Source organism: Phyllostomus hastatus, unplaced genomic scaffold (genome assembly GCF_019186645.2).
Source record: "Phyllostomus hastatus isolate PE091 unplaced genomic scaffold, TTU_PhHast_1.1 phas_scaffold_39, whole genome shotgun sequence".
In the NCBI taxonomy this organism is placed as follows: domain Eukaryota; kingdom Metazoa; phylum Chordata; class Mammalia; order Chiroptera; family Phyllostomidae; genus Phyllostomus; species Phyllostomus hastatus.
The window spans coordinates 12998624-13021887 of NW_025334028.1; the positions used below are offsets into that span (position 1 = coordinate 12998624).

General features: G+C 41.3%; 1 protein-coding gene across 11 annotated transcripts in view; it reads right to left on the reverse strand.

The window, feature by feature from the left end:
• Window positions 1–1814: 1814 nt before the first annotated feature.
• The window catches only part of FAM13A (family with sequence similarity 13 member A), a 269131-nt gene continuing 247681 nt past the window's right edge, over window positions 1815–23264 (reverse strand). For 10 of the 11 annotated variants that reach the window (XM_045820018.1, XM_045820023.1, XM_045820017.1 and 7 more), the window contains 8 exons: window positions 22871–22952; window positions 21816–22036; window positions 21098–21181; window positions 14483–14578; window positions 12918–13001; window positions 7029–7225; window positions 6365–6466; window positions 1815–4111 (listed from right to left, as the gene is read on the reverse strand). In XM_045820018.1, the coding sequence (XP_045675974.1) occupies window positions 3985–4111; window positions 6365–6466; window positions 7029–7225; window positions 12918–13001; window positions 14483–14578; window positions 21098–21181; window positions 21816–22036; window positions 22871–22952 (993 nt within the window). In that variant the 3' untranslated portion in view covers window positions 1815–3984. The remainder of the gene's footprint in view (window positions 4112–6364; window positions 6467–7028; window positions 7226–12917; window positions 13002–14482; window positions 14579–21097; window positions 21182–21815; window positions 22037–22870; window positions 22953–23264) is intronic. The other variant, XM_045820022.1, reaches the window with a different exon arrangement.

Below are 23264 nucleotides of genomic sequence, written 5' to 3' on the forward strand. Positions count from 1 at the left end.
AAAATGAGATTCTCTGGAGACATAACTGCGGCTTCATAGCAATATGAGTTGTGGATGTACACAGTTCATTTTACATACACGTCTGTGCAAATCAGTACGCAATCTCAGCCTGTCTACACGCACCTATTATGAGGGGTCATGGTGGAAGAACTCGGGTGCCCACAGGAGCACAGTCTCCCATCAGAAAAGTTATTGATAACGTGGTAGCAACACATGCGGCACTCTTGCCACGTCAGCTGCCCTGTCTTTGGACAAAATATGTTCTTCAGTACATTTAGATGGTCAAGTGAAGGGAGGGGGAAGAAGGGAGTAACAAGAAAGGAAAGCACATTCTGGTTTTTCCGAAACCCATGGGCTTCAGAGGAAACACGGCTCCAACACTGTAGTGCAGTTCCATCCCTCCTTGTTGATTTACCAGCGTGGATACTAAGGACACGGACACGGACACGGACACGGAGGCCATGCCCATCTTGGCGTGGAAGCCGCCTCTGCCCCCTACAGGACAGAAGTCCAGAAGCAGTGTGTCAGGAGAACCCTCTTGGAAGCAAAGTAGAATTTAGACTACCATCAGCAGCTCACAGTTTATGGTATTCAATTATTAAAGTGAAAGGTGTTACCCTTAGAGAAATGGCATCTTCATTATCAGATTAGAAGCACTAAAAAAACCTAATCAACAAATGTTAAAATTTTATTTTCCTTATAAGTCTGTGATTAGTTCTAGATCCTGGGCCCAATTCTGTCTACTGAGAACCAGTCAGCCCCAGAAAGAACCAAATTAATTGGCACCATGACCAGCCCTTGATTCTCACAATAAATGTAAATATTTGCCTTAGAAGGAATTCCAAGTTCAGCCACTACTCAGACCTCAGGGGCTCTGAGACTGCTGGCCTCCGGACACATCAGTGCCACATTTCAGACACAAGCACAGCCCTGATGCATGTGTCCTGGGCTAGGAGTGCCAGAGCTGGGTGCAAACACACGCTGCAGCAGGCTCTTCTGCCACCTACCGCCGTGCCATGTTGCATCAGAATGAAACAAAGCAAAAATCACACGGATGTTCCAGACAGAGACCCCGCTGCTCCCGGCCTTGGCAATGCTAATCCTGGCTGCAGACTGATAACCCAAGGAAAGAAATCTAATTTGATTTGGCCTTTCATGGAAATTTTCTCTGAACTGGAGATCACAGACTGGGCTGGCCTTCTCACAGCTCAAGACAAACTTCGGCTGTCTCGAAAACGTCTAAGCAGGCCCTTCACGCTAAACCTTGTGCATTCATGACTGAAAAGTGAGATCTGAACTAAATGATTCAAAGATGCAATGCAGTAATGATATCATACTTCATATAAACATCTATTTCAATGTTTATTCCAGACTAAGCACAGTAAAAGCAAATTCTTGTAAAAATTATAAGCCTCTTCTATCTCTAATTCTTACAACCACACAATCAAGTTTATTCATGCTTTTCCTTTACTTACTGTTATTAAATAACCCTTGACATTTATTTTGTTGGCATGTGGTAATAAACACAGACACATTCCCAAGAGAGCAAAGGGAGAAAACCACATAAGTCCAGAGTATTCTGTGGGAAGCCAATTAAGACGCTGCCTCCAGGGCCTTCAGGCCCTGGGCTGCAGAAATGGTTGCTGTGGCAACACACTTGCCTCAGCACTTCTGGCAGCCAGAGCCAAGGAACAGGTCTTCAGACAGGGCCTGGTAGTGTGAACAGGGCCTCCCTCTGCCCGGGTCTGGGTGCTGCTCTACGAAGTATATAGATTATTAGAAATTCCAAAGGAAACACAACATTCCATACACAATTTCTTTTTACTATAACTTGGTGTTTTCTTTTATTCAACCATATAAATTTGAATGGGGTTTTCTGAATAAATCTTTTACTTAATTTACCTTTGGCAGAAACAGCAGATTTCAAAACATTTAGAAGCTTCTCATTTATATAGCTTTTCCTCTTTTTAAATTCTATAGCATGTTAGCATTTTCAAAGCAATACTCTTAAACAGATGTGCCTTTCAAAGTTAACTGGTAATGATTTATAGTACAGCTTATTTAAGAATAATTACAAAGAACAGACTAGACATTTCTTTTAAAAAATACAATTTTTGGTCATATGAATGATTCATGTTCAGATTTCAAAAATAGAAAATGTCCTAAAGTGCATTTTACTTATAACTCCTTGAAATTATAGCCATCTGCAATGTAAACAGTAGAGCAGAGAATACCAAACTATATTTTCATATACATTTAAATTTGTAGGATTAGGTACCATCTTTAAGTGTGTAGATTAAACCAGGGCACTTGCAACACGTGCTCCTGTGTCTACATAAACACTTCCAGGAGCAAACCTGAAGGCGTCCTTTCTCACCCACTCCCAACTTAATTTTCAACTGACAGAGCGGCCCCTCACTTAGCAACAGAAACGCTGCTATAAATACAATCTGACTAGTTTCTCAAGAACCCATTTTTTTTTGAAATTGACAACTGGCCAGCAGAATTTTATGTTTTCTTTCTCTTCTTTTTAATACACACACACACACGCACACGCGCACACACACACACACACACAATGGTATAACATAGAGGTGGGCACCCTGATCATCTGCAACATGGTCTTCAACAGGCGAGCCGCCGAAACGCCTTCTCCTGGCAACGGTGTCTGTGTGCGGAAGGCGGACAGACAGGCCGAGCCCACTTTCCCGGGGGCAGACATAAAAAGTTAAAAACTAATGACAAATCACAAATCACCAAGTGAGTCAGCACACTGAAGAGATGAATGATTTAGGATCTTAAGTTCACTGGTCCCTCCAAAATGTCTAATATAGACAGCTTTGTGACGTGGCCTCTGGAAAAATTGTGATCATAAATGGCTACACACTAGTGTTTGTTCTCTTCATACATGACCTTGAAAATAGTGTGATTTAGATTGTGCCTTGGGTTGACCTCCAAGGGCTACGTTCACCCCTCAGTGAGGGGATTTTAGTGCAGGTTTACTTAAAAAAAATTAAACTCTGGTAAGTCCTCAGATGGCTGAGAACACAGGTTCTCTCCTTCTCTCCCCTCTCCCTTCCCCCTACGCTTCAGCTAAGAATTAAGCAAGGGCATTTATGTTTGGCTAGTGCGAAATTGAAACCAAGCTCCACACAGGCTGCCATAGCATGCTGGCCTCGCTTCGTGTCTGATGTTGCACTCTGAGACTGATAAAGTGCAGTCGATGTTCGGGAACGAATTCTCTAGGCTGTTCACCCTGTCACCTGATTTAAAAATCAGCATTAATAGAGCTCCTGCGATACCCCACCCCCCCTTCCTCTGCAGGCAATCCAGTCCTACAGCGGTCACAGTTCTTTGTCAGTGGAGGAAGTCTTAAAGAAACACACTGTCAAATAGATGTCTGCACTGCCATTCCAGGCAGACACAGCTTCCATCTACCTGAGAGCGGACAGGACACAATTCACAGGACTCAGGGAAGGCGCAGCTCTGTGGAAAGGTCACAGGAATGGGCAAGGCAGCAAACAGGGCTCCGAAGTACATTCCCACTCTACAGGGTCCAGGGAACAGTGACCTGTGCAGCAAGTTTGCTCCAGGACGTCCTGAGCTGGTTTTCATCCCAGGTAGAGTGAGAATGGTCTCCTGCTTCTCTGTTACCCATGGAAGAATGGTGCATATTCTCTACAGATGAGTGTGTCCCAATGTGGTACCTCATCACTGCTAGTGTGAGTACAGCTTCCACGGCAGTGTCTGCACATGCACACGAGCACAGGAATCTTGACTTTCCTTTACAAAATTCCTAAGTCAGGACAAGCTGCCTTCTTCAGTCTGGAGCCAATTCCAAAGGCCTGTCGGCAGAAGGGCTCCATCCTTCACAGGCCCAGCTCTAAGGCTGCCTTCCAGTTCCTGCAGAGCTGCTGCTGCTACTTACCGGGGGCACATTCACCGTGTGTCACCAGCCCCCTTCACTCGAGCTGGGGCTGCCCCTCACATGGACTTGGAATCAGTGTCTCTCTTGCTGATGAGCACCTCCAAGAGCCTCAGTTTTGCTTTTATGTGCTTATATTCGTTGTACTCTCCAGCCATAGGAGTGCGGTCTTCCTTCTGGACATTTCTAATGGAAACAAAGGGAAAGGGGACTGAGGATCATTGGCTGTCTCAGCAGGTGAGTTATCAGCATGTGGGGACTCTGCAGGTCATCAACCTGCAGAAGCAGCGTGGCCAAGTGTCACTTGGTGTCAAGACTGAGCTGGGTTCACACAGGCAGTGAAGGACGCTTCCCCGCAAAGGCACTGTGCGACTGAGTTTTTATAGTTAGTCTAGCATCTTGTAGAATGATATGAAATACTAAGAAATGTAGAAATTCCTTCTCTCTGCTGCTGGTGTGTATGAATTCACATTAAGAATCTCTATACACTGAAATCCTTTATTTACACTTAATGCTTTCTCACTTTTATATATTTTGTCTAATGAGGCATTAAATTTCTAATTAGCAATTAGTACACCATAATTTACAGGTTTTTTTTTAAACAGTTAATACTTCTAATTATTATAAAATTAGTCTTGGAATTCCACAATTGAATCATATAATACTAGTAAGCCTTTACAGTTTACTGAGTGATTTTATATGCATTTTTATATGCATAAGTATTAATGGAGAGCTTATTGTCAAGTCAAACACTGTGCTAAGTGGATCTGTGTGTCTCCACGATGTAATATAACCTTGAGGATGACGTCAGTGCGGGTCCCATCACCCACACTCCACACAGGCTGAAAGCCGTCGGAAGGCAGTCCCATTGCAAAGCCGCTACCCGCCATCAGGCGGCGCCGTCCCGCTGCTTGTTTCACTTTGAAACGCACAGGTAAACATTCAGACATAAGACTTCCTTTGTATTAAAGAACAAATATGGGAAAGGGAAGAGCGTGGCCTTATTTATTTTGTTAAATAAACTAAAAAATTAACATATTTATTTCTGCCCTGCCTTGTTCAAGGAGATGATTCTAGGTGACTTCCTGGCAGTAGGCAGTGAGGGAACAGGGTGGTGGCGGAGCTCCAGCCACGCCCTCTGAGGGCTTCACCCTCCTCAGATACGGGGGACGAGGCAGACGCTATGACGTCTGAAGCCTCTCACGGTTCTGAACTTCTACGGTGATTGTAAGTTCCCATCAATTATACTCTCTGAATACGTGTGAAGTTTATCGAGTTCTGTATGGTTCCTCATGTATAAGATACTTGTACATAATGTGACTATAATTATATGAAAAAAAAAAGATAAACAGACGAACCAAAAATATGCCTAAAAAGAAGATTGGAATCAAAATATTAGTCCTGGTTTGTTTTTGGGTATTAGTATGATTTTGGGTATGATTTCTTTTATCTGCCTACCTATATTTTCTAAATCTCTTACAACACATGAAGAAAGAAAAGCAGATATTTAAGTCTGAAATTTATAAATCTTGAGAAAGTCATTACAGGACAAATCCAAATCTGGCCAGAGATCCTAAAAATAAATGTATACATTAATTGAAATAAACTGGAACACAACATATTCTAAATGTCAAAGTTAATTTTTATAGTCCTTTTATTTCCTAACACTTTTGAGAAGTAGGAAAGGGGACTTACTGAGAAACTGCTTACACTGTTAGATAATCTGGATTAAAATAAAATCAATTGAAAATGATAAAACTTAACTCCAAAGTAAGAGATTTGAATTGTTCCCTGCTCTGCCCTGGTCTACTGCTGTGGCTTGAGCCAGAAGTTGTGTGTGTAGTCACTTGCGAACAGGGAAGACTGTTTCTCAGCATAATGTTACATAAGGACTCCATTGTGCCTAAAAACTCACTAGAGAAAAGCACCCTATTAATCAGCTGGATTTACTGCTTCTTGTGTATCTTTCATTCTCACTTAACTATCATCTTCACTTTTAAAATGTGCTTTAAAGTTGGTCTGAAGGTTGCAGGTTATTGTTAAGCTGATTAAAATGTGATTTAAAACCAGCAAGATTTAGAGTCCTTCCTTATTTCTTCTAGTTTCTTAAGACAAAATACAAAAGCAAATCAGTGCTGTTGGCTGGAAACTCAGCTTCAAGCTGATCATTTTAGATTAGAATCTGATGTGACAGGTTAGTTTTATAAATGTTAGCTCAGTCTGCATCAGCCTTGGGCACCACCCAAGAAGCATTTTGTCCTGAAGGACCACACAAACCCCAGCAGGTCACAGCCAACCTCAAAGGGACCCTGGGCACAAACACCAGGACTTGGCTGCAGGGAGGATGCAGAGCGGGTCCCACCTGGGAGGCATCATGCAGACCTGAGAGATAAGAAAAAGGGTGTGTGTGCAGAGGGGGAAGGGAAACACATGCACTACCTTCCATTTTGCCTGAAGAAATTGTCTTCAAAATCACGAAGTTTCTTTCGAATCCTTTTCTTTTCTTCTCTCATTTCCTGAAGGTGTTCCAAGAGTTCTGGTCTAAGGGTGGGAGGGAATTCAATAAAATTGAGTTAAATCTAAGTTGTCCTAAATGTAATGCATGTGCAACTTGATAGGGGGAAGGACGTAAATGCAAAAACTGTTGCAGGAACTGAGGGTCAGCAGAAATGGGTATTTTCTGTCCCCTGAAACACTGACAACAGCTATGGCTTTGAGGGCTCCAGCAAGGCTCCTGCTCTCCTGAATACTTTGGGCTTGTGAAATCCCATGGTGCTTTTCTCATATTTTGATTTGAAAGTAAGAGATGACACCTGTGCTCAGTGAGTGTTAAATGGTGAGCCATGGAGTACAGAACCACACAATGCCATTTATAGAGACTGCCGGACTGTTTAAGTAAGGTCTCAGCTGCTCCCTTGAGTAACACAGGATGAAGCATATATAAAAAAAACTGACCCCCCCAAAAATTACTGTTTATCCACACAGATGCATCCCAGGCAAATCACTTGTGTTTTATCAGCCAATTTAAGTACAAAGACTAAAATAATGTTTAGGAAAGTTATTTTGACCCAACTATTCTATCACCACCACCAAAACCACATACATTGAAGCAGCATGCAGATTTGAAAGCCCGGTGTCCTGACTGCATTTTGATGGTATTTTATCATCCATCGGGGAAATAAAACCATCAGCATCATCTTCAAATTGGTTGAGAAAGCAACGGGCACTGAAATCGGTTTTCAGAGTGACTGCGAAGTCTGGCTTTGTGTTGCTATCATCTTCTGAACCCTCCTCTTCTTCCTGGAGATACACAGCAACCCCAGCCGAAATCTGGTTACCTTTGCTGGTATTCTTTCATTACAAGTATCACTGAACAATCTTTTAATTATCCAGATACCATATAGTTTCTTCTATATTTACATTTAGCAACACTTAGGTACCTTATAGATATATTATAAAACACCTATATATGTACACAGTAAATAACACAAACTATGTACAACCACTATATAAGGAAAAAACTATCAAAAATTGGTGTACATCACAATTAACATTTAAGGCTGAAGGTAGGAAGAAAAAACCACCATAATTAATACCCTCAGTCAAATGAAGCAAAAGCATCTAAAAATTCCCAGCTCTGTGACAATGCAGGACAAAGTTCACTGCTGGCAATCAGTGTTTTCAGGAGTCCCTGACTTGCATATCTCAGAAAATATTTTTTATTATGCAAGAACATTCTCAGAAATCAAACCATATACAGCCTTTCTATTTAAGAATTGAGATTATAAAATGTTCTGTGGTTGTCTGACACACAAAATCTAAGGAAACTTTTGAGAAGATCAAAACATTTATCTTCCCATAAGAGCCATGACTGTATTTTTTTGGATCTGAGATTCTAAGAGAAATGTCACATTCTCTGTCTTGATAATGCAATTAGAAAAACAATAAAGTCAAATTAGTATTTCTTATATCAGAGTCTGAAAGAAAGATTAAAGATTTTTTAAAATTAAAAATTACACTTTACACTCAGTATTATTTTGTATTAGTTTCAGGTATACAGTATAATGAAAGAAAAATTTTAAAAGAAGTAATTTACTGCCAAAATGTACAGTCAGACCAGGAGAGAATATCCTAATACCTTGAAAAATGAAAAAATTATTTAGGAGTACAGCTACATGAACATCAGGAAGTACAACATCAATTGTTGTAGTTAAACCGAGTGGTTTCAGTGCCAACGCAACAAATCCACCTCAGCAGGCAGGGGCAGTTACCCCTGGTGGTCAAAGCACACGATGCATTCTGCCTGTGGTGGGTTTTCTTACCTGAGAGTTTGGCGTGCTTATAATAATGACTCTGAAGAGAAATCATGCGAATAAGCAAATAAACAGAAAAAACAAACCAAAACAAATGGACTATTAGATAACTATAATGAAAGTACTGTTATGATGGCAACATTGGCAAAAACTAGGTAGTTTTTTCCGATTCTCTCTGGCGTAACTTCAGATCTTTAATCTCTTTGCTTGGCCAATGGAAGTAAATGCCTCACTATTAATTTGTTAAACTTTAAATTATTAAAAACATTTTTAAATTAACAGAGTAAAAGTGATTTTTAAATTAGTAATTTAAAATTTCTTTTGTGGAAGAGGAAGTAACAATCCCCATCTATATAGTTTTTATTTTTGAAATTTTTATCCTTACCTGAGAACATGCTTAGAAAGGGGACGGGATGGAGAGAGGGAGAGAAACAATGATCGCCTCTCATAAACACCCCATCCAGGGACTGAATGTGAAATTCAGGCATGTGTCCTGACTGGGAATTGAACCTGAGACCCTTCGGTTTACAGGATGATGTTTTAACCAACTGAGCTATACTGGCCAGGGCCACCTATATATGTATTTTTCATAAGATTTAATTGAGATAATGTTTGCTGAGTGCCCAATAAGGTACAGTTGGCACACAGGCAGTGCACCTCAACCTGCTGCTCCCCCCTTCTCTGCCCTGGATGAGGAAGACCAGGATGAACCACCTGACCTACCGTAAACTCCACAGAGGTAGAAATTTGGACCTGTCAGTATACCGCTCACATATAGCAGGTACTTGATGAATGTCTGCTAAACAGTCTTAGAAATTTATTTTTAAAAGAGAAATACAAACTACTATTAAGAGTTTTAAAGCTCGAGACACATAAGAAAGGAATTAGGTATGTAGGCCTTATTGATTACATCCCATGGTCCTGAGAGAACTAAAAAAATGAGAATGTCTTGCATATAGTGATAACTCAAGGTTTTTTGAGATGAAGGCAGAAAAACCCTATTTTCAGTGAGCTGTGAAAATTATAGGAAAAAACAAAATGGAAAAATAGATCTTCAAATTTTAAGACCATCACATTGCTATGAATATTGGGTAGATTCTAAAATAAATTAATCCATAGGCAGTATAAGCAATTGATAAAGAAACAGTGATTAGTACTGGGTCCTTAAAAACCCATCATGAGAGCCAACCATTTTCTCTTGTTGAACAGGACTGGTAGAATATCTGGCTGTCAGTAAAGAATGAGGTGAGCTGATCTACTGAAGGAGGCTGGCTGTGAAGATCTGTGCAGAACGATGGTGTGCTGGTGGTGTGATTCTTGAGAAAAGCCTATAGCAGGCTCCTTACTTGACCCTGCCTTACTCATTATTTCAGTTACTTAGATATAGACACAGAAGCCATAATTACAAAATATGGAGGAAATACAAAGCACATGGGGATAGCTGGTATGCTGAAACACAAAAATCTAGATTTACTCTATTTGATAAGGCTGGAATAGAAGTAGGAAAAGTAACTGACTGGAAAAACTCGAGGTCCTATAATTAGGGTAGGGAAAGAAAAGCTGGACACGTGGACAATAAGCAACCCCTGGGAAAGGAAGCCTGGGATTGCGTACGTCAGCAGTGAGGCAGGGCCACCGTCAGTGCCTCTCAGCTGGGGTGATCTGGCCCTTCAGGGGACCTGTGGAAATGTCTGGAGGTGTTTTTTGGTGGGTACAGCTGGGAAGAGGGGGTGGTAATGTGCTATCAGCGTCTAGTGAGTGGAGGCCAGCCTTCCAACAAAGAGTTACTGTATTTTGCCATGTACAATGTGCACCCATGTTTTTTGGCCCAAACTTTCAGGAAAAAAATCTTTTGTCTTAATTTTTTAATTTAGTTATATTTAGATACTTTTTTTGTATTATAAAGGACTTTTAGCATTTATTTTTAAACACATGGATATCATTATTGCTTTCTAGAGTTACACTTTTAACCTGTAGCATAAATAAAAGAATTAAAAACATTTGTATAGATACAGAATTAGTACTACCTATGTATAATGCGCATTAGTATTTTTACTTAAAAATTTTGGGCAAAAAAGTGTGCACTATGTGTGGCAAAATACAGATATCTGGCCCCAAATGAGTACAGTACTGAGGTCGAACACCCTCACGACACACTGACAGTCGTGTGTCAGACTTGTAGAACTGGAGGGCCTCACTCATCCGACCCAGGTCAGGGTGGGTCCTGAATCCTCTGCCTTGCTGGTTAAACCATCTCTAGAATACTGAATAGTTCTGGGTACCCTTTTTTAATAAGGATATAGGTAAATTGGTATGTACATATAGAGCAGAGCCACTAGACTGCTGGATGGCCTGGAACCCATATCATAGGGAAAATAGTAGGAAGAACATGGAGAAAAATTTTTCACAGTGTGGGTGGGAGTGGGCAGGTCAGATGACTGCAAATATACAAAGTGATCTCATGCGAGAGGCACTGGGCTTATCCTGTGTCATTTCAGAGAGCAAAACTGAGTAGAAAGTAATACATAAATTATAACTATGAAGGTAATTTTAATTATGTTCATTAATTATAATATAGTTATCAAACTTGTTATCCATTCTAAAATTACATATTACATTATCATATTGTATTTTACTTTATTTCTGTAAACTTGTCAAGCTAAAAGATGGAATCTTTTCTTAGGGACAGTGTCTCTATTCTGTCAGTGAAGTTTTAGAGGAAATTTTTATGTTGGACTGGAGAACAGACTAGATGACCCCTAGGATTTCTGGCCTAGAAATTTAGGAAGATTTAGGTCCTCAGATCTTGAGCTGGCTTTGTTCTATAAATGGCTGGTTTCTTCCCAGAAACATTTAAACTAGGGATGGTTAAAGAAAAAAACACTTAGATACATACAATCTTCTTATCTGCACACATACCAAATTCTAAATTGTATCAAAATTGCCAAGAATTTGTACAACCCAACTACATGCTAGTAAGTATAGCCAATTGGAACAAAATGAACTAAAAGCACTATTTACAAAAGCAATGTAATCACTGCAAAATTATCTGAAATTCTGTCCACCAAGTGGGCCAGTAGAAGAGCAATGGCCAAAATACACTTGTGAAATAAATCAACTAAGGTAAAGGATGACATTTGGAAGAATGTCCTCTTTTAAAAAGAGCATCATTAGTATGTCTTCCATTCATTTCATGAGGCAATTATTAAATGACATATTTTGGATGTGTTAAAAACCATATTTTTACCTAGTAAGAGTTCTATCATATGATTCTAAGAGAAATATGTTAATTTTCATACACACAACTGTCCAAATTTCTTCAGTTACAATGATTTGATTTTTGTGTGAAATTACCAGCTAGACAACATGCATCTTCTTTCATCAAGTCTTATTGTAGGACAACAGCTCTAATTTTTAAGATACGATACAGTATAGTCACCTACATTCACATGGAGAGCATTTTCAAAAAACAAACTCTATTTAGAATAATATGAATAGTGAGCACAATCATTGCCTAATACCTTAAAATTGGGTGTATAAAGCATTTAAGACACTTGAAAGGTAAGAAAAGGAATAAAGTAAATGAAAGAGAAACTTGTGTAGCTTCTAGTACCTTACCTGGGTTATAATGACAATAGGCAAGAAACGGAGCTGTTCTCCACTGGCCTGCCTTTGTGGGAACGAGGCCCCATGTTCTGAAATAGTTGTTCCTAACTACAGTAAGTGAATGGCTGACCACCCCAGGCTTGGAACTCTCACAGAAAAAGGACAAGGGAAACTCTTAAAACTCACTTCTGCTTTGGGCTTTATTCCCCCTTGCAACTTAAACAATCACTGATAAAAAAAAAAGACTGATGTTGACTTTTCATCTCTAGAGCCCTGCGTAAGGCCATCCAGTCTGATCAGCTGTCCAGAAACGAAAACATGAAAGGAGTTGATCCTAGTCCAGGCCAATTAGGTCCCTACAGAGACACGCAGACCCGTGGGCACAGACGGTACCTCCCATTCTAGCAAAAGTGGCCACTGAGAACAAGGATTATCTGTATAAAACCCACAGTTACCTGGGAAATAAATCTGAGCATGTGTCCTAGTGACTGCCGCTCACGGCACTACATTGGCCCGGCAGAGGCTGTGCAGTCAGCCCTGAGGACGGAGTGTGCCGGGGAAAGGGGAGAGGGCGGAAGAGTGGGTGAAACTGAACCAGCAAACCTGTCAAAGGCCACTATGACATTTGTCTATAAAATGGTAATTTTTGCTGTGTGTTTTCATACTGCCTTTGTTAATTTTGGTTTTTCTATAAACTCAGTAAATGAGATTTTTCAAAAAGTTATGCAACGAGCTAATTTAATAAAATTTTGAAATAAAGAAAAAGTGGTTCTCCAAATAGGGGAAAAATAAAACCCAAACCAAAAAGACATTGTGAAAAGAAAAGAATCATCCCTGAAAACAAATAACAACAAAAGAAACATCACTAGAAGTGGGGGAATGAAATGAAATGAAGGAAATCAGCTAACATACAATGTAAATAAAAAAGGATTGTCCAAGTGGGCGACGTGCAGTTTGTAGGGAATGCTACAAGAAGCCACCATGGACGGGCCAACCACAACCCCATCCATTCCCAGGAGACACGGAGGGAAACGCAGGGGGTTAGCAAGGGGTGAGCGGCTGGAGGTCTTCACCTTTATCTCCTTGAAGAAGGAAGCAGTTTCACCCTCGATAATTGGCTGCAGCAAAGGGCTTCTCCGCTTGCTGGAGGGGGAACCCTGCGACAGGTGTTAACAGTAGATTACACTGTGAGCCCCTTCCCCTTTCCCGCCAGCTCTTAGCCTTCTCTGCCCCACCAGTATTTATTGCTGCCTTTTAGTGATATGCTCTAACCCTTGCCACCAAAAGTCCCCAGGAAAAGATCTTTTCAAGTTGCTTCTTTACTTCCGAGCCTCCCTCCTCCCCTGCCCCAAGCCAAGGAACTCACATGAAAGCAAGAACAGCATGCAAGTATGTTAACCAAATGCGCAGGAAACTATCTGAGGAGAAACACCTGCCTTCCCACCTTCTTTCCACCCCAATCACAGTCACTGTGAGAACAGCTGAATAGTAATGAGCTTGAACTATAGTAATGTCAGCTCATCAAGTGATACAAAGGTTTCTGACTTCCCTGTTTGTCCTCACCCTGCTTAGGGACACTAAGTGTTCCCAACTGAAGAATGAAAATAATTCCTTAGATTTCATCCTGGTATTGCTTAGTCACTCATTTATTCTGCAGGCAATTTCTAGAAAAGGAGCTTTCTTCAAACACGCCTGCGAGGTCTCTGGACCCTCCCTCATTCACATGAACAAGTACACTGTGAAAAGACATTTAAAGACCATAGCTTAGGCCTAGAAATAAACACAGAGATTTAAAGCAGGACTAGAAGAGCAACCACTAAGGTAAATATGCATTTCAACAACAACATGGCCTTTAGTAAGGCTATGTGTGCTTACTAAAAAGCCTAAAGCCAGCAGAGGAAGGCTTCAGGTCCTTGGAGATGAGAGGGAGGCAACTGAAACAGAGGCAACCGAGTCCCAGGAGATGGACCAGGATTCACACTGCATTCATGGGGCGGGGAGGGCGTGTGGAGAGCAAGCTGGCCATCCCGAAAGGCTTCCCCAGAAAGTTGCTGCTCCCTGCTCTTGACAAGATAAAAACTCAGAGGCCAAAAGTGGCTCAGTCTGAGGATGGTGGCTTCTGAGAGCACCTCCATAACCATCATCAGCCTCCCTGCCTTTCCACCTTGCACTTCTCTATCCTCCAGAAAGATAAGTCCTGCTCTTGGGAGTTCCTTAGAGGATTTTCCCCTGGATATGATCCCGAGGGGCTTACCCCTCCTGGATGGGGAGAGGAGGCTGCTAACAGAGGCACTCCTGGGCGCGGAGAGGCCTGGAGCAAGGACAGCCCTGCCCCCCGTGCTGTGTCCGAGGAGAGGGTGGGGGAGCCAGACTGGCACGTGACAGGTGGATGCATATGGCCAGATCATGACTCCCGAAAGAAAAAAAAAATACTATCGGCTTCAGGTTTGCTCAATTTTTGACAAATGTAGCCTCAGAAGTCTCTGATAAATTCTTTATTCCTCAAGCTTATGGGCCACAGACAGTAATGGTACATTGAAGTATTAAAGCCTATTTTTTCATGAGAAAGCAGGAGAGGGCCCTATTAATAACCAGGGACCATTCAACCAGGTAATTAACAGAGGGGTGGTGAACTCACAATGATGGGTATGGTGTTGGCTCGGGACAGGATCTGTTTGACCAGCCGGTACCTGTCATACAGCGGCTTCATAACCTGCCGTTCATTTTTGGTTACCTGAAAAGCAAGAACAAGAGAGCTGAGAAGCCTGCTTTGGTGGTCAGGCATGTCCCAGCATGCTCAGGGCCTAGAAAAAGTACAGATGATTCAAATGAAATCTCATTATTCTCACAAAATTTATTACAACTGATAAACTTTATTCAGTCATTTGAAATATCTACTTCAGCTGTAGCTCACTCTGGACATCACTCCACTAACAGTATTGAATTTCCTAAATCAAAACTATGATCATTACTAGTTCCCTGTCTAAAACCCCTTGAGGTTCATAGTTCCCAGATAATCGACTATTTCTAAGTGCAGGGAAGAAGAAAGCATGCATTTCTAGTATAATACTTATCATGCAGTTTTGTAAAATAAATATGTTTACACGGCTGTCTCCTCCATGAATTGATTTGTTCTTAAGGGCATGATTCTAGCAAACAGTAGGTGTTCAAGGAACATCTGCTGATTTAATATATTGGAATGATTCATTTCTGTATACCTAAAACCGGCACAACACTAAATGTGTTTAAGTGACTGAGTCTTTGGGCAGTGGGGAGGAATCAAGCCCAACTCCCTGGTAGAGCATTTGACATGGTATTTAAAGTTCTCATCATCTGCTGCTTCTCCTCCTCTCCATCACACCTCAAGCTCCAGAGACAGACTAGGTTGTCTCGTATGTCCTTGTCTAGTTCCTTCTGCCCTGGAATGGCTCTGGTTTGGCAAATTCCAGATAAAGAGCCACTCTCTCTTCAGCCTTTTCCCAGCATCTCCCATTGTGGAAGACCTGCTCGTTCTCTCCTTTGGGTCACTGACTGTATAGCTTGTAATTTTATACACGCTTGCCATAGACTGAATGTTTGTGTCACCTGAAAGTCTTATGTTGAAACCTAATTCCTGACGTAATAGTCTTGGGAGGTGGGGCTTTTGAGAGGTGATTAGATCATGAGGGTGGGATCCCATGAATGGGGTTAGTGCTTTTATAATACTCCTGTTGCTCCCTAGCCCCTTCTGCCATGCGAGGACAGCAAGGCCACAGCTGTCTGTGCACTGGAAGGGGCCCAGATACCAGATCTGTTCACAGACAGCGAGTCAGCTGGCACTTTGACCGTGGACTTCCCAGCCTCCAAAACTCTGAGAAACAAATTTTTGTTGTGTATGAGCCACCCAGTTCTATGGTATTTTGTCATAGTAGAAGTTCCAATGGATGATACATTTTTATACTCTTTAGTTAAACTATTTGTTGACATATCTGTCTCCTGTTCAGACTATATGCCCCTTGAAAACAGGAGTTCATGCTTTGGTGTCCCTGGCAACTATTTCAGTAGCTGACATAAAAAGAATATTCCATAAATTTCTGCAAAATGAGTGACCAAATATTTCAAATATAACTAATATGCGCAATTCATAACTATGCATGCATTCCCCCTGCTTACTCGAATGGTGAATGAGATGGAGCATCTGTTACAAGACTGTTGCTCTTCCATCGCACACGTAATGAGGCAAGAGTTGCAGAGGTAAGGAGGGGCGAGCAGTATTGGCCCTGACCATTTCTTTTTCTGGCCTTTTGGGCCTTCAGCTTTGAAGCAACTTTGGATTATGCATAAGTGAATTATCCTTTGTTGCCTTTCTTATGTGCCTTTCTCAAAGTGAACAACAATAAATGAACTTGGGATAAACTTCACAAGCTAGTATAGGATCCTGTCAGTATGCAATAATATTTTATGGATTTATTTTGTACCATCAGCAATAATAACAATCAATTATCTCTATCTCTTCCTGTTATCACAGTGTTAAGTGGAAGATGGTATTTTTCCTGCTTCTATCATACCAAAAGGAGTTTTAAAATCACCATTTCATTTAAAAATGACTGTCAAAAGTAGAAGGAAATTTGGCAATTATTTTATATTAAGAAACCCTGAAGATCAAATGACAGGTGTTACTGCTATACACCCATGGCAATGGCTGAAGTGGAGAGACAGTGGCGGGCACCAGCGACCGCTGGACACCGGCATGCTCACTGCTGCAGAGCACGAAGCCCTTGGGAAGCTATGAGGAGCATGTACTGAAGCTGCACATACGACCCAATTCCATTCTAAGTACACACCAAACCAATATGGAGGTTCACCAAAAGACATATAAGAATGTTCACAGTACCACTATTTATTTGTAACCCCAAACTGGAAACCATCCACATGGAGAATGGATAAAGTATATTCCCAAAATTGAATACCACACAGCAGTGTGAATGAAGGAGCCACAACTATATGCAACATCTATATACTCTAACAAAAATAAAGCTGAGTAAAATAAACCAGATGCCAAAGAATACATATTTGTAAGATCGCACTTATACAAAGTTCAAAAATAAGTAAATCCAATCTACAGTGTTAGAAGTCAAGACAATGGCTTCCCTTGGTGGGGCGGGAGGTGCTGCTCTGGATGGGAAGGGGACACGAGGGATGTTCCGGGGGATGGGTGGTAACACTTTGTTTTTTGATCTGGGTGCTGGTTACCTGAATTTGTTTACTTCATGAGAATTCATCAAGACATATAATCTGGGCTTTATTCTGAATTTATGCTATTCCTCAAGGACAGTAAAATAACATTCACAAGTAAGTCTGAAGAACAGAAATGGAGTGACTAGTACCATTTCACATGTAAGGTGACAGAATTTTGGACTGCACCACCTGGAACTGCCTTTTCAAAATAAGACGTGTCCACTACATGTGCTGCAGATAAGGTTAAAGCACGTCTTAATTGCCAGCATGTGACATGTGGTGTGACCTAATGTGCAAGATGAACAAGAGATGGTTTACTGGCCAGAAGACATACTAAAAATAAAAGAAAAAAGAGAAGGAGACTGCATTTTCCCATTGGGGACCAGCCCCCTATTACTAGTTGCTAGCAGAAACATCTTTGGCTTATAGAAGACTTGGCTGGTAAAATCAGCCAGATATGGCAAATTTGTCAGAAACCAATCTCCTTTCTAAAGTTTTGTTCAAAAACCCAAAATTTCTAGGTGGAGTAGATGAAGAGGGTCACTGGCTGAACTCTTTGGCTCAAGACATTGAAGTTTAAATGATCTGTGAATTGCTCGTTTTAAATTAATGACCCACAGGAATTAATCACCTGCAAATGATCTAATTCAGTTTTTAACTAGGAGAGTTGAAACTCATCATGACTCCACCAAAGTTAACAATGGCCTTTGATGAAAGTATCTAAACACCAAAAATATCAAAGATCTTTACATTTGAGATGTGGAATGTATTAATACTACTTGAAATTATATCAGAATTACCTTCAAAATATATATCTGAAGCCAAAGGGTTGTTCATACTACAAGTTAATACAGGTTCTCCCACCTGCAGTGGTCAGCGCTGGGTCTCCAAGCAGAGCCAAAGGCTAACCAACAGTCACATAAACAAAGCAGGGCCGTGGCTCAGCTGTCACAAAAGGGCGGGTTGATGCTGTGCATACCATGGGGAAACTGTCTGGAGGCTGACACTCTTACTCGCAAGCCATCAGTCATCAGGGATTCTGCTACTCACTAAGAATAGGCCTTTGAAAGAGTGGATGGGTACTTCTGAGTCATAAAACTCCTGGCAGGAGAAGACAGATGAGATAGATTCTTATAACTGTTGCATTCTTGGCCCATGGTTTGGAAGATGGCAAGTCTCTCCTCTTCATTAGCAGGTAAGGATAGTAGGCTGACGGTGCAAAGATTAGATAACCCAAAACAGCAGCTAACCAGAGGAGAGTATGTATACATGGCTTTAGAATTCACATTTAAATTTGAACATGGTTGGTTTAGTATCATGTTAATCCCCAAGGTTTTAAAACATAAGATTAAAATATACCAGCGAGGAACAGACTCAACACAGAAGCTCTGAGCAAGCAACCAGTCCCCTCCCCTGCACTGCCGCCCAGCAGTGGCCGACGAGGAGGCAGCACAGGTGCTGCAGCCATCTGCCGTGCTGGCCTGTGATGCCGTCTTCTGATGGGATTCTCGCATGTTGAAAAGGACACACTTTAACAATAATTAGTAGGGAATATGTGCCAGTGTGTAAATGGGTGTTTTTTTGTTTGTTTTTATAAATGTCAGTCTGTTGGTACACTGCCTCATTAAAGCAAACAACCTTCTTTAAAAATGTACTGAATTGGCAGATAATTGTTTAGGCCGGTGATTTGAAGGTAGCGTCCTTTTAAATCAGAATCTGCAGACTCAGCAAAAATTCATTAACTACGAGCACCTGTTTTTCTAAAATACCTGGGGTTTGGAATGATAGTTTAGTGCTGGAAGTACGTGTATTTTTCTTTTAAGAAGAGTGTTACCCAAATGTTATTTACAGTCCAGGGTCCATGGCAACACCATGAATCTGAGGATGAAATGTTCACTCTGATTTTCAGACTGGCCAGATATCAAATGGACTCTGCTTTTTCTGAGGCTGGAGCATCATGTTCCAGAGAGAGGCAGACAGCCTGACCCGGGACCAGGAGTAAATGACGTTCAAACTTCCCAGAGCATTTGTTCCCTGACCCATGAGATGCTAGAATCTGACCCAAAAATGTGTTCTTCCTTCACCAGAAAGAATGATGAAGAAGGGATAATAGAAAGATAGGGCCAAAAACTAAAATTTCATATTCCTAATTATAAGAGTGCTGAAAATGTGTATTCTTTCTCCTGACCCAATCACTTAAGAAATAGGCTACAGTGAGCAGAACATGTAATTGTAACAGAAGTGACAACTATCCTTTATGCGGCAATTCCTTCTGCTCCCAGCAGAAACACTATGCCCAACTTCCTCAAGTGTCAGACACTGTGCAGATAGATGTCTGTGTGTCTGTAATGTCACTTAGAATCCAAGACAACCTGTAACAGACATGTTTTATACAGGCAAAGCCTGGAGGCCATGAGGAGTTGCCTAAGCAGCCCAAAGTCACAGGGCTAGTCTCAGCAGAGCTGGGTTCTGAGTCTAATTGATCCTCGTGCCCGCACGTTACCAGGCCCCAGGCAGAATGAGAGTCTATGCCCAACTCAGAGCAGCAAATACCATGGCCCGTAACTCCCTGAACGGGCGGCTTTGGGTTAAGTCTAGAACACAGCTGAGATCTTGGAGCCTCGGGCGAGGAAGTCTTTGAAGGAGTCTATCAATGTCACAACTTGAATCCATACAATGAAAATAAGGAAAACCCACACAAGTCCCACCCCCTTCCCTCAGACCATCTGGTGGCCATGTCCGTGAGGAAATACTTAAAGGCTCTGAACTTACTGTTAGAAGTTCAGCTTGAACTGTACAAGTTATGAAAACTCCAGTACAGAAGGACAAAGTTTCACAATATATGTGAGTTCCAGTGCATTCACCATTTGGTTCAATGCCTTTAAAAATCCAAAACAAAACTTGGTTTGGAAAAAAAAAAAACTTGGCTTGAAACACGACCAATATCCCAAAGCAACAGTATTTTTCCACAGCAGAGACAGGCCAGCAAAATCAATCATCATCAGCCCTAGCTTCTTCTTCTTTAAACTTAACCCTGATAAATTCAGAACCAAAATACCATGGAAGAGGCATGCTACAGATAGTTTGTTAGGCATATGCTGGGTTAGGTCTTATGCTACTTGCTGAGGATTAGGTTCACAAAACCCAGAATCCCTGCCCTCACAGACCTAGTGCATTATTCTAGAAGCTTCTTTATTTAAAATAGCCCATTTTAGATGAAAAGACTATCTCCATTATATAGCTATGCTGAAACTAGAAAAGAAATGCATGTTTGGTTGTTTTTTTTTTTTGCTATATAAAAAACTCTTTTGTGAACATAAACTTCATGCTTCTGTATACCTGCTCTTAAAAGTTTGTTTTATTGGGTTCTTGACAATATTCCGAACAGGTTACTGACATGGATATTTGATTATAAGTTCCTTAGGGAAGAGAGAAGCCTAACATGCTACCTTTTTCCCCCAAACTAACAATAAACATTCAATAAACACTTGCTGAATAACAAATTGCCTCAAATGCTCCTTGTTATGAAAAGGCAGAGCCATATTTTGGATTCCTCACACTTTTGGTTCTGGGTGGCAGCTGGAACTTCTCCATGGAGAAACACTGGTTGCAACTGCACTGCAGAGAGCCTGAGTTTCACAGCAGGTTATTCTGGTTAAGCATATTTATTTTAGGGAGAAGAATGCCAGGAGCCAGTGTCCACTTGTGGAGGCAGACCTAGGGACAGGGGAGTCTCCTTGCTCTCGGGCTCCGTGCACCAATTCATACTCCCACCAGCATTCTCCCCTTGAAGCAGGACACTAGTGACTACATTTTAGGCCTAAGCTAACTTTTGTTTGGAACTCAAATTCAGTTTCTACTAGGTGGTGAAACTCTTATCACAGGTTTAACCTTCAGAAAGCTTAGTTTCGGTGAGAACATAATAATCTGCTAAGCATCAAGGAATCTTATTTGCAAAATCCTGAACACAGAAGACCCATTTCTAAAGCCAGATGATCTACCCCAATCAGAAAGAAAATTCAGTACATTCCCATACCGGCCGTCCATGAATGCTTTCATAATATAATAGAGCTTTCTGCAGTGCCACCTTCTCATTTGCAATCTGGTCCTTGGTCATGTCCTATGTAAACACAAGGAGAGAGAAATGAAAAGGGGAAACATTTGTGAACATTCCAACTTCTTGTTTTGTTTTTTTTTAGTTCAATAACAAAAAAGTAAGATTAAAAAGAATCCTCACACAACAGCTCCTGCTAACTGTATGCAAAGCACAGCAGAATCCCCATCCACTTTCTCGAGGCGGCAAAGGCATGTTGAGTGCTGAGGTAAGCCAGGCTGTGAGACACGTGAGGCTTAACTTAATGGCCCAAGCGATAGCTACAGTTACAGGTTACACGGTCCCAAAGGTTTGCTGAATAACAAATTGCCTCAAATGCCCCCAATGATTCTTCTACCTCAGACAGTCACCAAACTGTGATTAAGCTAAACAAGTTCACTCTGCAATCTGTACAAGAGCTTTCTGCTTTTAATTTTAAGTCCAAAATCAAAGTAGCTACAGTTCAAACCCTCTGAAGTTGTTTGATCTGTGTCTCTAGACATCTAACAGTGTGGAAGATGAGGGTGGGGGAGGTTTTCAAAGGTGTTACTCCATCACTCTTCCCACTGGAGTCCATGTGGCACGTCTTATGTATCTACCATGCTAACCGGAATGGTTTGGGGTTAGCAGTTAGCTTGGGGCCTTCACCCAGTCACCACACCTTAATGTCCTCAGGTCGGCTGGTTTCTGCCCGCTTCTCCTGGAGCTTCCTCTGGATAGATTCCAGGGTGGCTTCAACGCTGGGCTTTATCGCTTTGTCTACCACCTCTTGCTTCTTCTCATCTTCTTTCTCAAGTTGGGAACCGAAACTCTTGGGGAGTGTGTTGCTTCGCTGCCGCATCCTGGGGGTTAGGTCCTCTTCAGATATCTTTAGTTTGGACTCTACTCAGAAAGATTTGGGGGCGGAGATATATGAGAATTGACGTCTGCAGAACCCAAATTGTTTTCCTATGATGTTAATAACTACTTAGCCCCATCTTTCTTATTTTTCAGCAAGTGTCTAATTATAACATTAGTTGAAATCCCTGGGTTATTATATGAAACCTGAGAAAATTATAATGTCTTCCTGGATTATCTGGACAGTTGCCCCTAATGCTCATTCCTGAGAAAGCTTTAGTTATTTAACACCCATACTTTAGCCACACCAACCTGTTCAGAATGTGGCGCATGTGTTCCTACACTTGTTCTCTCGGTGTTTAAAGCTATTTATCAATCTAGCACCCAACTGCTGGCCAACCTTTTCTGTGTGACTTGTATACCTCATTTTGGAATTATTTTTACTTGTATTCAATTTAGTTGTTTAAATGACTCTATCTCCTAAAATTCAGCAAACTCTTTGAGGTACAGGGACCAAATCCTTTTCATACTCATCTTTATGTCTCTGTGTCTTCTCACACCACAGGAAATAGGGTCTTGGATTAAACAGATACTTAATGAGTATTGACTTGAAACCATCATCCTTATATTATCAATTTAGGGAAATGAAAAAATGCTACAGAATTTGCATCTTAGCTAAGCTGGGTGACCCTGTGATTGGGCCCACAGGAAGACACAGAGGAGGTATCCCTTGAATGCTCAGAGCACTGGGAAGCAGCCTTAAGGAACTGGTCTTGTCTGGAGTGTTTTAGCAGTGGCACTTGGTGTGAAGCGAGACCAAGGATTCTGCACCTGGCTAGTTTTATAGAAACCATGCCACAGGTCTAGAGCTTTACCTACCTTTTAGTTGCTTCCGGAATTTGGCAAGGTCATTTGTCCATTTCAGAACCTCCGGATTGGCGGCCTTGTCGCTGTGGGAGGGCTGAGAAAAGGAAAAGTAAGGTAAATTTTTGGTATTGGGGCAGGAAGAAGGAGCGTCTGATGCTCAGTTTGTTTTAAACAGGCAAGAAATGTTGAATGCTATTGGAATAAGAAATCAACCATGACCAATCAGGATAAACTTCACTAGTTTAATTCCATTATCCTTCTTTTCATCTGGTTATTTCTGATGTTTTTAAAGAATTCCTCAGAGGCAGAATGCTGGTTTTTTTATGGTCAGAGACTTGTATGAGGTCCATGGATGGCCCCATTCCCATTATTTGTAGTGTTCAAGCTGTCAGGCTAACAGAATACA